This window comes from Aquila chrysaetos, chromosome 12 (assembly GCF_900496995.4).
Source record: "Aquila chrysaetos chrysaetos chromosome 12, bAquChr1.4, whole genome shotgun sequence".
Lineage (NCBI taxonomy): Eukaryota > Metazoa > Chordata > Aves > Accipitriformes > Accipitridae > Aquila > Aquila chrysaetos.
Genome location: NC_044015.1, coordinates 1804492 through 1818175, shown reverse-complemented (window position 1 = coordinate 1818175; position 13684 = coordinate 1804492). Strand labels below are relative to the sequence as shown.

General features: G+C 55.5%; 1 protein-coding gene across 3 annotated transcripts; it reads right to left on the bottom strand.

Annotated features, from left to right (window-relative positions):
* Positions 1-781: 781 nt before the first annotated feature.
* CERS1 (ceramide synthase 1) lies at positions 782-13291 on the bottom strand. 3 transcript variants are annotated; one of them, XM_030034106.2, is made up of 7 exons: positions 12798-13291; positions 4552-4711; positions 3802-3982; positions 3278-3439; positions 2216-2363; positions 1438-1586; positions 782-940 (listed from the first exon to the last, which is right to left on the bottom strand). In XM_030034106.2, the coding sequence occupies exons 1-7, from the start codon at positions 13017-13019 to the stop codon at positions 898-900; spliced, it is 1065 nt and encodes a 354-aa protein (XP_029889966.1). In that variant the 5' UTR covers positions 13020-13291; the 3' UTR covers positions 782-897. The 3 variants fall into 3 exon arrangements, with proteins under 3 accessions (XP_029889966.1, XP_029889967.1, XP_029889968.1); XM_030034107.1 differs by lacking the exon at positions 12798-13291 and adding an exon at positions 7829-7851; XM_030034108.2 differs by lacking the exon at positions 12798-13291 and adding an exon at positions 6162-6435.
* Between the last annotated feature and the right edge of the window lie 393 nt (positions 13292-13684).

Genomic DNA, 13684 nt, shown 5'->3' with positions numbered 1-13684 from the left:
TGCGAGAGAAGAGCTGCAAGGCTCAGGGCCAGCGCTGCCTGGAAAACCAACACGGGGAGCAGAAACTATTTGTTCTTTACTTGAGCAAGCAGACATTGCTGGGTGAGAGTCTAGAGATCCCTCAGCAAGGGACCCTGCAGGTCTGGGACTGGCTTTTTAAGCAATTGTAAGACTTACATAGGCTTTTTAGGCAATTTAAATCGCCTGGCCCTCATCCGGCAGGACAAGAGGCTGGAATAATGCTCCAGGGCTGGGTTTCCAGGCAGACCTGCACATGGGAACTGTGCTGTGCCTCCAGCCACCTGTGGGCAGCTCCGTATTAGTGATCCCTCCTGAGGGGGGAAGGCTCAGAGGTGCACTGCATCACCTCTCTAGTCCCTGCTTGGCAGCTAGAGAAGAGCTGGCTTTGGGCTCCCCTCGCCTGGGACGGCGGTGCCAATGGAAGAGAGGATGATTCCCTCCCCGGTTTGATGCTGGGTCCGAGGACCCTTCAAGGGCCTCTGAGGAAGGGTCGGTGAGAGGGTCCAACGGTAAAGACAGGGGAAATCACGAAGGGACCGAGAGTAGCCGAGGGATGGAGTGACAGAAGAAACACCAGGGGACCTAAAGCCAGCTCCAAATCCTACCTGGACCAGCAAAGCCACCAGCCTCTCAACTGAACCAGCACGGACTGGCTGCAGAAAGCACATCAGCATCAGGTGAAGCCTGGTCACAGGCAAGCCCCAGGAGGGGCCTGATCCTGTCAGTGGCATCTCTTCCCCAGCTCCAGGCAGGGGATGAAGGGGGATCAGGGATGAAGTTCTCCTTGTGCCTTTCATTTGCTGGGTTTGAGTGTAGGGTCCCGGGTCAGTCCCCAGATCCAGCCAGGCTGCCCAGGCTGCAGCAGCCACGCTTCCCTTATAACCGCTTGTCTTTTACAAGTCCATTCTTCAGGTGCATCCTGTGAAAGAGAGCACAGCAGACAGTGAGCCTTGGTCTCCACACTGACTCTCCCTCCCTTACTTTCACAGATCACTACTGAGGTCAGACCTGTCTTGACAGGCTGGCGCAGACAATTTGTCCCCAGTCAGCCAGACCTGCTCTGTGGGATCCAGCACCTTGCCAGACTTTGTGTTCACCGCATGAAGTGCAGATGCTGCTCAGAAAGAACAGCCTCAAGCAAAGAGCCAGTCCTACAGAGTGAGCAGGGGAAGGGCTGGTGAGGATTCACGGGACAGAAAGATGGAGGGACACACCACAATGCCTAGGCACGGAGATGAAAAGTCCTTCCCGATACCTGCAGCAATACTTTACATTCTGTGTCAAGGCATCCCGCTCTTCCGTCTTCCAGCCCAGTGGTGAACCCTTTGACAGTGGCTCCAGGGCCCTGGGAGCTCTGCCAGCACCCCCCCCAGTCCACAGATGCTGTACATGTGTCATCTCCCCCTGCCCACATACCCTTCTTTCAGAGCATTGGGCAGCTGCAGTCCAGCCTCTTTCTTCTTGGCCGTTGTGGTTTTCTTGCTGTCCTCCACGTCGTACTCACGCACATCATTCACCTCTTGCATCTGCCCCATCAGCACCTTGGCCACAAACAGGACGATGTACTGTGGGGCGAGAGACACCATCAGCCATAAGCTCCAAGGCTTAGAGCTGTTCCACCTAACCTACTCACCCCCATTTGCTAAGCGGGACCTTTCTCTGCTGTCCTCGACCCCAAGAAAGGCAGGGCAGATCTCTCCGGGATGACCAAAGCCCTGAGATGTGGTCGATGACCTGCAGCAGCGGGAGGCAGCGCTCCTGCAACTACTCATAACTGACTTCATCCCCACAGGATGATAAACTCAGATACTACCCTGCCCTGCCCAGGGTCGAGCCTGCTGACGTGAGCCCTCCACGTCCACCCTTTTCACCCCCTTCCCAAAGCTTCAGGGGATGCCAGAGCATTTACACCCACATCAAGCTCCAGCCTGCCCCAATTGCTGTTATCGCTCCCTCTCCACGGACCCCTGGGGTGCGAGACAGTCTAAATTCCAGCGCAGAGCAGCCCCGCCGCCCCGGGCACTGACAGGGGTTTCCCTCCTCCCCTCCAAGCCATCCCCCAAGTCCTCCGAATCCTCCTCCATCCCTGCAGTCCCCCCCAGCTGCCCCCAAGACAAGCAGGGAGCCGGCGCCATGCAGGAGCAGCAGAGGAGGGAGAAGCTAGCGTAGGGGTTGCTGAGCTCCCCCTACTCACCAGAAACCAGTAGATGTTCATCAGAGTGAGGACAAGGAGCAGAGCATTGAAGAAGAAGTAGAAGGGGATATTAGGGACCGACTGGAGGCTGGAGTAGCAAGTGGCGTAGAGCACCTTGAGGGGAAACCAGTAGAGACGGAACCAGAACCTGCCAGGGCAGAGGGAGCAGGGTGGGTTTAACGGCCCACAGGGATCCCAGGAGAGACACGAGACCCAGCGCAGCTTCCCCCAGCACAACCTCCTGCCTGCAGGCAGCCCTCAGCAGCTCCCCTTGCACCCGGCAGTCCCTGCTCTTGGCATCTGGCTTGGGTTTACAGGTCTGGCTCTAGACAGGACTTCACACAGACCCTGTGAAAGGGCAGCTATTGAAGGGAGAATACAATTTCTATGGGCAGAAAAGGCTTGGCAACAGCGGCAGGGCAGAGAAAGGGCTTTCTCAGGGTAGAGAAGCAGGTCTACACTGCAGATTAGCTCAGCTGGATGGGAGACAGGAGGGAAACATAACTGGAAGGTTTTCTTAGTCCCGTGCACCCCTAGTTTATCACTAAAAACCCTTCCCTCAAATTGAGAGCTCTTGTTGCCACCGCTGCTTTTCAGAGCAGCCTACGGAGAGGGTGGAAGGAAAGAAAGGGAAAAATGAGGAGTGACAACCTGCGAGTTACCCATCTCTATTCTTCACCTTTGTTTTCCTCCAGCCTTGCCCTGAGAGGAACAGCAAAGCTGGAATCTGGGACAGCCCTAAGTCCTGTTTCCTTCTTGCAAAAGTGCTTCTTACTGCTAAAACCAAGCGAGTGGGAAAATGGAAACAGCTCCTCCTCCCCTGGGGTCATTTGTCATGCTGCAAGCGAGATTTCACAGGCACTTCTGTGGTGACAGACGGCAAAGTGACTACAGAAGGATTCCAAGCCCAGCATGGGGTCAGGCTCTGCGGGAACCTCTTCCCAAACAGTTTTTGAAAGGGCTGGTTCCCATGCACACAAACCCAGCCGGCTGTACCCCGAGGCACCAGGGGGATTGCAAAAGCTGGCAAGGACGGTTGGAAGTGGGATCAGGCAAACTCACCAGCTGACGCTGAAGGTGAGGCAGCCGATGTTGGAGATGATGTCGTTGAGGCGATGATAGACTCCCCCCCGGTGCTTGAAGTAGACGTTGAGCTTGGTGAATTCCAGCTGCACGTCATTGACGTCGTGCAGGAAGAGCACGAGGATGCCCACGTTGTGGTACCTGTAGGACAAAGGGGAGCAGGGAGGGAGACGTGTGGGGCAGCGGGTTGATGTTAGCACCCAACACCCATGGTCCATCACACCGGGAGCAGACAGACTCCCTGAATAATCCAGACAACCAGACCTGGTAGCAGGGTGGGTCTGGCACTGAGCAATGGCTCACGAGCGCTGGGATTGCTGCAATAGCATGGAGACAGGGTTAGGGAGGCAGGGGAGAATCCACACCAACCCAGCAAGAGTCCTCCTGCTACGTGCCCGTGAGATGCACGTGAGCACAAAAAGGCTGCGGCTTTCGCTGCGTAGCTGCCCAAGGCTGGCCCGGGACGCATTGCAGAGGGACAGTGTCAGAGCCAGGGACCTCACCTGAAAGCGTAGGAGAAGGCTATGAGGGTCAGCGTGACCACGTGGTGGAGAAGCATGACAACGGAGTCCTTGCGCCATGTGTCCATGTAGGCGGTGGCATAGATGGAGTGTCCGTAGAAGCTGCACTGCAACAGGTAGGCGATGGCGATGTCCGTGGGCACATCCATGCCTTTCTTCCAGTCTGGGGTGGGACAAAAGACACCCGGGTGAACCCAGAGCTGCGAGCGCAGAGCTTCCGTCAACAGCAGAGAGACAGGAGCACAAACAGTGGGGACCGAGCAGCAGCCAGAGCTGCCCCAAGCAGCCCCAGCACTTTGCTGTGCTCAGGTACTCCAGCTCCCTTTCAGGAGGTCATCACAGATGCAAAGGAGGCAAAGGCTGGAAGGGAACCCAGGTATCCTGGCTCCCAAACTCTGCCTTTGGCATTAGACCCAGTCCCTCTCCTAGACCTAAGGGAGAAACCTTGATTTATTTCTCTCCTACTTGAACTACTCAATCCCATTCCCCTCCAAAGCTGACACATCCCAGCCCCTGCTCTCTGCAATAGCCACTAGGTGACTCTCTCTGTAGCAAAATGAACGGAGACAGCCTGTTGTGCCCTTTCTGTACCCACAGCATCACAGAAAAGGCAATTTAGGGGTTCAGTCTTCTCTTTTGCTCACCCCAACTCCCGTTCCCTTGTTCAACCCAGGCATCCTGCGAATCTGGACATCCTAATCCATACCCACTTCTCCCTGGTTCTTACTGTACCATAAAAGACGGACGGCGGGTCGTAGAAGAAGGGGTAGTCGGTGAAGAAGAGCAGGTAGATGCCGTATGACCAGGATAACGTGTAGAAAAGCAGCTTCCAGGCACTCTCAGGCATCTTGGCAGCATCTTTCGGCTGCAAGTTGCACCACTCCCCAAAGGGCTGCAAGGAAAGGGGAGAAGTATCATCACACAGGCCAAAAAGAAAGGTCCTGGGGAGCCCAGGGCAGAGTTCACCATACCTCCAAGAGACCCGAGCACTGCATGATGCGTGCACTACCACTACCAGACGGGGCAAAACCAGGGTCACAAACCCCATTTTTCTGGCCGCCTTTACAGCACAAATAAGGAGGTCAAAGAGGCTCTAGAGAGAGCCTGAAGCAGGGAAAAACATGAGGCTAGAGATCCTTTCACTCAGCTTTGGCCACACTGGAAAGCTGTGAAAGCAGAGCCTCGTGGAAAAGGCAGAAGCCTACGGCATGTGTCCCACAGTCTGGGCACCACTCCATCACCCTCCCTCCAGGAGCAGGGCTGACCACAGCTGGCTTTTGCAGAACAGAGTCAATAACTAATAAAATAAAAATCAAGTCCTATCTGCACTAGGAAACCCAGAAGAGGAAGCTGTAACAATACTATCCTGTGCATACGGACCTTGCAGCACTGCCAACTCCCAGAAAAGAGCCTTTCAACTGAGGAAGCAAAGGCTTTGCAGAGTCCTAAACACGCAGCCGCTGCTGCTCCCCAACCAGCATGGCACAAGACTCCCCTGCACGGGGAACCAGTGTTGGAGGGGGCCAGATTTGCAGGTAATGAGTCAGTAAAGGCTGGGGCACCGGGTCCTCTTGCTCTCTCACACCTTCCCATGCTCACCCACATTCCCAGCAGCTTTTTCAGCTGACCAGCACTGAAACGCTGCTGGTTTTTCCCCCGCTGTGGTTTGCAGCAGCCCTCCCACCCGTTGGGACTCAGAAACAGGAGGCAAAGCCTCCCCAAATATGGCCAAAGCGAGGGAAGGGAGGACGAGCAGTTCTGCAGACTGCTCACGCTCATCAGAATGAAACTTTCTCACCCCAAGTTCCCCACGCTCCCGAGGATGACGAGTACTGCCCAGCTCTCCCAACACTCGTGCTCTGCGACAGTGAGAGAGCTGGGCCACCGAAGGTAGGGACAACTTGGAAATTATAGGAAAAGCAAAGCCGCAGCATTAAACAGCCTCAGCTGCCCAGGAGTAAAATGGAGCAGCAGCTGACCCTTCATCTCAGACGGTGCGGTGGAGAGCGAGCGATGCTGCACGCTGAGCGTGCCCTTAGCTCAGCCGGGGCTCCGGGCATGGATGTTTTCCCTCCGTGGCAGCTGAGCAACGCCAGGCACCATTTCTGCTTCTCATCACAAGAGCGACAGAGCCGTATCAGCCCAGCCGACCTCCGCAGCCCCCGGCCGTGGCTGCAGGGGAGCCGTCAATGCAGGGGAGTGTTGCTCAAGGTCCAGAGGGAATCACTGCTGCCTAAAACACAGATAACACCCAAAGCCCCCCCCCCCTCCAGCTGACAGCTCCCCAGGGAGAGACCAGATAAACTCGAGATGAAAACAAAATGCCTGCAAAGTAACCGTACCCTGCCCCAGGTCAGCACTTTCTGCAGCCGGCGCTCGGCTCCCCGATGCTCAAAGGCTATATTAAGGCCCCAGCTGTCCCCAGGCGGTGGCTGGTCTGGCTTTTAGCCCCTCTCTGCATCAGATTTTCAAAGGACTCCGCTCCAAGCATTGTTCCAGCCCAAAAGTGCTTTGTTCTAAGGTCCGAATTTCCCAGCGCTGGTCAGACCTGGAAGCACCAGCCCCACAAAGGTCTGCCAAGTTGTCCGTATCCCCTCCAGCTAGAGAGGCGCAGCTCCGGCCTCCCGCTACGCATCTCGCATTCAGAGCATGGCCGTCCTCATTGAGACCAGGAACACGCTGCTGCCAAGGCTTCTTCCAACAGGAGCCACGGTAGGAAAAAGAGGAGGAAGCTTGAAGGGTGAATAAATAATGCAGAGACAAAGTCCTGAGCCCAGAAACCATGAATTATTTGTGTCTCCATAGAGTGGAGCACAGAAGCAGCTCAGATATGGGGACAGCTCACCATGCTACCACGACAGCAAGCTGGGGCTGAATTTAGGATGCTGAGCTCAGCCTCAAATCCCTGTCGCAGCCTTGCTGCCGATCGCCAGCCAAATCATTTTGCTTCTTCCCTGCGCCTCGGTTCCCTACCTGCAAAGGGGAAAGGACACCGCGTTTTTACCCCAGGCAGGCAGAGCTGATGACAAGGACCATCACCCGAGGGGCAGGCATGTACTACTGAGACGACCTGTGTTTTGCGGACACTCGGACCCTCGGCAGAGATGGCAGCGGCGCAGCAAATTGCCGCCGTGAGCCTGCAGTCACAGCCTGATGAACAGTCCACTTGCAGGCGTGGCAGCAACTCCCAGTCTGGAGCAAAAGCAAAATCCAGGGAAGGGCTACCCCACTCCAGCTTGTGGGGGCTAATGCTCAGGGGGGGTTTTAGCCCTCACTGCGTAGCTGGTTAATGACAAGTCCTGGAGAGAGCCCTCCTTCTCCCTTAAATAGCCACGGGGCATCTCAGGCTGTACCCTGAGCACTACAGAAATGGGAGCTTGCTCTGGAGCAGACACAGGGAAGGATGGGAAGAGAACCAGCATCACGCAGGGGGCTGGCGGGGACAAATTAACGTCCCTGGGGGGGGGGGTCCCACCAAAACCCGGACCGCTTGCACGGGGAAGCGCAAGCCCAGGAGATGCACAGACCAGCCCGCAGGAGGTGCATCTGCCCTCTCCCTGGGGGTGGGAGATGCACAAGGCGGGGGGGGGGATGTCCTCCCATCACCCGGCTGCCGTTCCCACGGCAACGGTGCAGAGATGCCTGTTGCTACGGGTGACGGGTGCTGCGGCGGGATCGGCAGATCTGGCTCCGGCTGAAAGAGCCCAAGGCTCTTGGCAAGTGATGTAATGGGGCTTCGCTTAAAGGGCAACTGGCTCTTCCTCCCTCCTCCTCCTCGTTACCCCCACGCAAACCTTCACAGGCATCTTCTGATTCACTTGTAAAATTAACCGGGGACTGTTTCCCCCGCAGCACCCGCTCGGCACGACCTGGGGGGCCGGGGGGAGGGAGGGAAGGAGCAAAGCCGTGGGTGAGAGCGCGCTGCGAGAGCGGTTTGGAGCTGGAAAGAGAAACCGAATGGAAACCGTCACTGCCCACAGCTCCGCTGAAGTGTCAAAAAAATACTCACAGCAAAAAGCAAACACATGCTCTCTCCCTTTTTACAGCCTCCGGCACTAGAGGAAAGCAGCCAGTTCCCTTAAATCTACAACCGGCTAAAGCAGCAGGACACGAGTCCTTCCAGCAACCCGGCAGGCTTGCAGTGATGGGTTATGAATCGAGGCTTGTTACAGAGGAATTGTATCCCCCCGACCGCCCCCATCGCCTCTGCCACCTCCCCAGCCTAGAGACAAGGGCCCGGCCAAATCCCAGCCGTGCCGCGTCTGGCTTCTGGGCACAACGAGTTCCCCAGAGGGACACAAAGGAATGGCTGGCACGAAGCATCCTCAGCCCAGGGAACTGGCAGCTTTACATCAGCTTTTACTCAATGCAGATGATAATGATGAGCAAGCAGAGCTCCAGTTCAAAACCTGGCCACAACCGACAGCTACTGCCCCTTCCGCGGCGGTGGCACAGCTCCCCGCAGCACGGCGCGTGCCTCCTCAGGGCTCTGACAGTGCCTTTCCACCCCAAGGGACTACGTCCCCTCCGTACCCAGCCTGGACGCTGCTCCCGGACCCGCTGCCACACCAGGGATGGAGCACAGAGCCTGCAGAAGGGAAGAGCCAGTAAAATGTCACTGTTCTCTCAACCCAAAGAAATGAGTCTCCTGGAGCCCGTGGACCAGAGGGCAGTGGCTGTCACCCCACTAAGAAAGGGGAATGAACTGAGCACAGCATGAAGAGCTCCAGCTCTCATTGCTCCGTCCCTACACCAGGCAGCGAGCTGCTCGGTGCCTCAGTTTCCCTGCCCGCACAGCAGCTAAGACACTGGGAAGCTGCGTTAGGCTCTGCACAACGCTTTCCAGATAAACATGTAGAAAAAAGGCACTATGACAATAGCAACAAACCAACAGACGTTATTTCTTCCTCGGTTCCTCTGCAAGCAGTAAAATTTGCCCCTAAGAGAGAAAAGCAATAGAAGACACTCTTTGAAGACAAGACACAGCTGCCCACAGGGTGCTGCGGGGGCTGAATAACCTCCTCATGCCTGACTGCTGACACAGCGGCACAGGGAGAGCAGCCCCCGCTCCGAGACGCAACAGCGCAGCTTCATTCCTGGGGTGAAGAAAAGACCCATTGTTGTGGCTTTCTCCCCTTGAGTTTCCAGGGCTTTTGCTTCAAACGGAGGGCAGAGCACAGCGGGACGAGCCGAGGAAACGGCGGTGCGGCAGAGCCTTCTCCCACCCCTGGGCTCAGTCGGTGTCCCCTGCTCTCAGCAGAGATTGTGTTGGGTGGCCGGTTTTTGGGACAGTGATAATTCCCCCCTCCCTCGGCCCTGGCTTCAAGTCACACACCCAGTGCTGGGGCTTGGAAAAACAAGTCTTGACAATACTGTAGGGTGGAGAAAAGTTGCAAAAACCACTGAAAGGGATAATAGGGACCCTTGCTTTCCAGCTTCCACATCCTTCCCAGGGCTATACTGTATCACTCACCTAGAAACGCTGCTTTCCAGAGCACATTTTTCAATTTACACAACACTTTTCCTTGCAGAGGACACTGCGATGTCCTACAAATTTTGACACCACTAAGAGACCAAGCTGACTAGCGTCTGGGCCAAAAATGGAAAACATTTACCCACTGCAGAGAAAAGGCAGACAACCGTTAAGGACAGAGGTTATACCTGACAAACATCACCAGATTCAGAGGCAGCTTTCATACAGAATGGATTTTGCTCACTGACAGACTTACACTTAGCTGACTTTGGGGACTTTAACTCCCAGCAGCAAAGAAGGCTCAGGGTAGTTTCGGGCCGCAAGTGTCTGCCTAGGCTTGCCACAGCTATTCTGGATCATCTTTGTGCATGAATCCAGGTGTGCTCTTAGTTTTATCTGTTCAAGTTCACTGCACTGCTCAAGACCTGCTTGGGAAAGGAGACTGCTAGCACAGGCTTGCTGAGCTCCAGGCGTTTCACCAAGCCTTTCCCAAGTGGAGCTTCCTGGTCCTATTCCAACGGCGCTTGGCCTCGGCACTGCTGGGCTCAGCTGCCCTCCAGGATGTTTCACTAATGCAGAGATGCTCAGGTTGCTGCTTTTTAATCAAACTCCACAGAGCCTGGCTGCAGCCACTCTCCACGCAGGGGACACACCAAGGACGGTGGCTTTCAGAGACCAGTGGAGCTCAGACACTAACCGTGGCAGGAGGACAGGGGCACACGCACCGAGGAGGCTTCCAGGGATGGGAACACTTGCCTAGAACCAGCTTGGTCTTAATTTCTGAAGGTGGTCTGCAGCTCCAGCAAGCTCGTACAATCAGACATGGGCTGGGTATCATTCACGTTTGTGCACTCAGAAGTCAAGGGGACAAAGAGCAGAAGCTCTCAGGGCAGACCCCAGAGAGGAAGGATACCTCCCTCTGCCCTTTGCAGAGATGCCCATGCCCCCAGTATAGCTGGCTTTGGGGGGGTCTTTCCCTACCTAGTAATCCACATTTGCTCAGCTGGCATCCTTCCTACACCAAAAAATCTCCTTTCCGTATTTGCACCAAATAAGGATTCTGTGAAGGAACAGCAACGGGCCAAAAATTATCTTTGCCCTAAGGATGATGGGAAAACCACGTCTATCCACAGGCACTAGCCTAGCTGTTGTAAGAGGTGAAAGTCCACACTTTCAAATCCTAACCAAACCCCCCCATCACAGGCACAACCTTTACCACTTTTTCAACCCAACTGTGAGACCTTCTGTGACAAAGATGTTGCAGGCTAAATGCTGCTGCAGTCCTCAAAGAGAGCGAGGATGCTACCTTCTCTTCTCTCGATCCCAATGACAAAAATAGGGCCATGCAGATAGCACAGGAAGAGGTATATGGCTTTAACGCACTCATTTCTCACAGCAGCGGTCACAGCCAGAGCTAAGTAAGGTGCACTTTACACTCCAAGCTTCAAGGCCTTGTGGTAAGAGTCGCTTCCTCTTCAGATGCAGAGAATCACAATCCAAGTGGCAAGATTTATTATTTATGAATAACATTGAGGAAGGTAGCGTTCTCCAGACACTGAGTGGATTCATTTTTTATAACTGTGTTTCAGATCTCGCAGGGAACCTGAAGAGATTCAAAATGAGTAAGGATACTCTTTGAGTCCGCACTGGGAAGCAAAGTCCTGACCATGGGAGAAGTTTCCCAGGGTCTTTTTTCTCCCTGACTTTCCTCCTGAACAACCCTGCTCCACCGCTGCCCGTACAGGGGCCATGCAGGACAAACTGATTTCCTAAATACTGCCAGAGGTTTTAGAGGAAAGCCACAACCTCCATCCTTCCCCATGGCAACTCCAGCAGAATAAACAGAGAAAAGCTTCAGATCCTTTTAAAATACATATATGGACAGAGAGTTGTCTCTCCCTGCTGCTACCCTTCCACCTATCTGCTGGGAGAAACTGATGCTATCACAATTTCGCTCAGCATCTCATCACTATAACACATGCAGATGTAGCCACAAGAACTGGCTCCGATCAACCCCCCTCACTCTTCTGCAATTACAAGTGTGACCCATTTCTCCGAAGGAACAATACCTCGGCACTCGTACGAGCTGCCAAGCATCCTCCGAGGGCACTGAGCAGACTCCACAGCACTAAGAGCTTTTTTCACGCTCTGATCACCGCTCGCTCTGTAAAGGTGAGCCTTACACAATGAGAAACTAGAGCACAAAGGAAATTACCTCCAATTTGTTACGACAGACCTAAGGCTACCTCTGTTCGACCCACTCCTAGTGTCACCAGGTGCTGTACGCTGCCCATCGGTACCCACAGGCAGACAGCAGTGCAGCTAACAAGGAGAAATTCAGTCCTACACAAAAAGCCAGCATGTTACCTTGCCTACATGCCACTTTAGCAGCTTCAAATGACTCCAGAGGACTTAGACTGGAACCTTGCACAAGGTCAAGATCCACCTCGCATTACTGGATAAGCAAAGCCAGCTCTGAGCAGCAAAGGAAGAGCCACTTTAAAGGCAGCCTCGGCAGCAGATAGGGTAGAGAGAGGACAGCAGTGACTCCCGATAGCCTAATTATGGGATGCAAGGCAGCTGTCTTCAATCTGTGAAGCAGCCTCCGAAAAGCAGTTCACCCAGGGAACAAGGCCTGTGCCACATAGCTGCAAAGAACCACACACACTCTTGTAGCTACTCAAGGCCTCATGCCACCATACTCAGGGGTAGGTGAGAAAAGGGTTGTCTCTGCATCCCCGAGAGCTGAGGACTATCCCCGACCCAAAACACGGCATCTCCGTCGCTTCTGCCTTTCAAGTCCCATCAAGGCCAGGGTAATTGCAGAGCAAAGCGCACAGCATCTCTCTAGGAAAGCGGCGTGGAAAAAAATCGCCTCTGCTGGGACTGAGCCATCAGAAGGAGAGGGGAGGTCTTATTTCATTACGTTCACTTTTCACAGAGAGAAATTAAACAGAGCTGCTCTTCGCTCCCGGGGATGTCCTGCTCATCCTGTCCCCTACAAAGTACTGTATTAGCGAGGAGGGGACAACACGGCCAGCAAACCCGTTCGGAGGCTGTGAGGGTTGGATGCTCGCATCCCTGCATTCCCCACGCTCGGAAGAAGGTCAGCCCAGCACTGCAGTACAGCAGTTATCCCCACGCCATCCTCTCCACCGCCGCGCCGGGGAGGGAAAGCGGGGAAGGACATTTTTCATGCAAACCACGGATGACACGCAGAAATGTCATCCTCTTCTCCCCCCCACGGAAGAAATAACCCCCAAACCCTCCCGGGATGCAGCTAAGGGGACAGGGGAAAGGGGAGAGAGCTCTCCCGGTGCAGCGGGATGCTCGCTCCTCCAGGATGCAGCCCCGGGGGAAGGAGAACGGGCTTTCCCCATACAACCAGTCCCCGGGATGGAGGAGAGGAGCCCTCCCGTACAACGGGCGTCCCCGGGGGGTGCGGGGGGGTACGTGTGTGTGTGTGCCCCCCAGTCCCCGTCCCTCCCCGGCCGTACGGACTGACCCCAAAGAGTCTGCGGGCGGCGGCGCGGCGCAGCACGGTCCATCCGAGGGCGCAGAGTCCGCAGAGCAACACCTCTCCCCAACCCAGGTAGGCGTTTTCGGTCCAGGTCTGTCGCGATAGTTCCCAACCGCAGTCTCCGCAAGCCTTTATCGCTTCCGTCAAACTCCCGTAACCTCGTTTCAGCAGTTGCCCGTAACCGGGCATAGGTTCCGGAGCCGGCATGGCGATCCGGCCGCCGGTGTTCAGCTCTGCCCGCCCATGGCCCGAGCGCTGCCCGCCGGCTCCGCGCAGGCTCCCCGGCGGGGCGGGACGGGGACGGGACTCCCCTCCCCGCCGTTACCGGGCCCTAAGAGCCGCCCCCGAAACAACGGTCCGGCCCCTCAGGGGCTCCGCTGACCCCCCGCTGCCGGGCTGATGGGTGCGATCGGCGGCTGGAGAAGCCGTTCGGCCCCGCCGGAGGGGAGGGCAGCGTGCCCGGAGGGGAGCGGTGGCTCATTAAGGGCCTGTTAATCAGCGCGGAGGGGGGAGCAGCGGCTCATTAGGTGCTCGTTAATCAGCGCAGGCGCTCGCTGAATGAAATTATTCTACATGCCGGAAAAAAAAAAAAAAAGACCAAAAAAACCACCGCGACCGCTCTCTTGAAGGATGAGCCGCGACGATAGGCTGGAGTCGCTCCAGTAGCGACAAGCAGAGACAAAATACTAATATTTCAGTATCAAGAGAAGATAATTGGTGATACAACAGCGGAAAACTGCCCTGCCTGCCAAGGTGCACCCTTCGGGTGGCCGTGGGGGCGGGAAGTTACCCACAACCTTGTCCAACGACCCAGAGCTCCTGCAGTTCTCCACCTTCAAAATGCCCGACTCAACATTGACTCTTAAAGGTTT

Bases quoted from the DNA above. Each gene is read 5' to 3' on its own strand.
- CERS1 (XM_030034106.2), bottom strand. From the start codon at position 13,019: ATGCCGGCTCCGGAACCTATGCCCGGTTACGGGCAACTGCTGAAACGA. The intron at 3,440-3,801 runs GTGAGGTCCCTG...TTTGTCCTACAG, and splicing joins GCCTTCTCCTACGCTTTCAG to GTACCACAACGTGGGCATCC. The intron at 941-1,437 runs GTATGTGGGCAG...TCTCTTTCACAG, and splicing joins CCCAATGCTCTGAAAGAAGG to GATGCACCTGAAGAATGGAC.